General features: G+C 62.8%; 1 protein-coding gene across 1 annotated transcript in view; it reads left to right on the top strand.

Annotated features, from left to right (window-relative positions):
• The first annotated feature begins 23 nt into the window (after window positions 1-23).
• ADARB2 (adenosine deaminase RNA specific B2 (inactive)) overlaps window positions 24-323 on the top strand; it is a 307,848-nt gene continuing 307,548 nt past the window's right edge. The window contains exon 1 of the mRNA XM_005426737.2: window positions 24-231. Within this exon, the coding sequence (XP_005426794.1) occupies window positions 132-231 (100 nt within the window). The 5' untranslated portion in view covers window positions 24-131. The remainder of the gene's footprint in view (window positions 232-323) is intronic.

Genomic DNA, 323 nt, shown 5'->3' with positions numbered 1-323 from the left:
GGAGCCCGGGCACAGCCCCGGCACAGCCCCGCCGGCCCGACCCACCGCCCTATAAAAGCCGCCTCCAGAACGAGGAGAAACTCCGCGGGAGGAGAGCACGTTGGCGCGGTGCTGCTCGCTGAGGTACCGGCATGACATCCGTCCTGGGCAGCGGCAGGGCGTCGGGAGGGCCGAGCGGGCAGCTGAGATGCAAGTCCAAGAGGAGGAGGAGGAGGAGATCAAAGAGGAAAGGTAAGAGAGATGTAATTTTCTTGTTGTTTTCTTTTCCCGCTCTGTCCGCCTGCCATCTGCACACCACCGGCTGCTCGCAGCTCTATTGTCAG

Source organism: Geospiza fortis, unplaced genomic scaffold (assembly GCF_000277835.1).
Source record: "Geospiza fortis unplaced genomic scaffold, GeoFor_1.0 scaffold270, whole genome shotgun sequence".
NCBI classification, from domain to species: Eukaryota; Metazoa; Chordata; class Aves; order Passeriformes; family Thraupidae; genus Geospiza; species Geospiza fortis.
The sequence above is the reverse complement of the archived record's forward strand: the minus strand, read 5'-3'. Positions and strand labels throughout refer to the sequence as shown.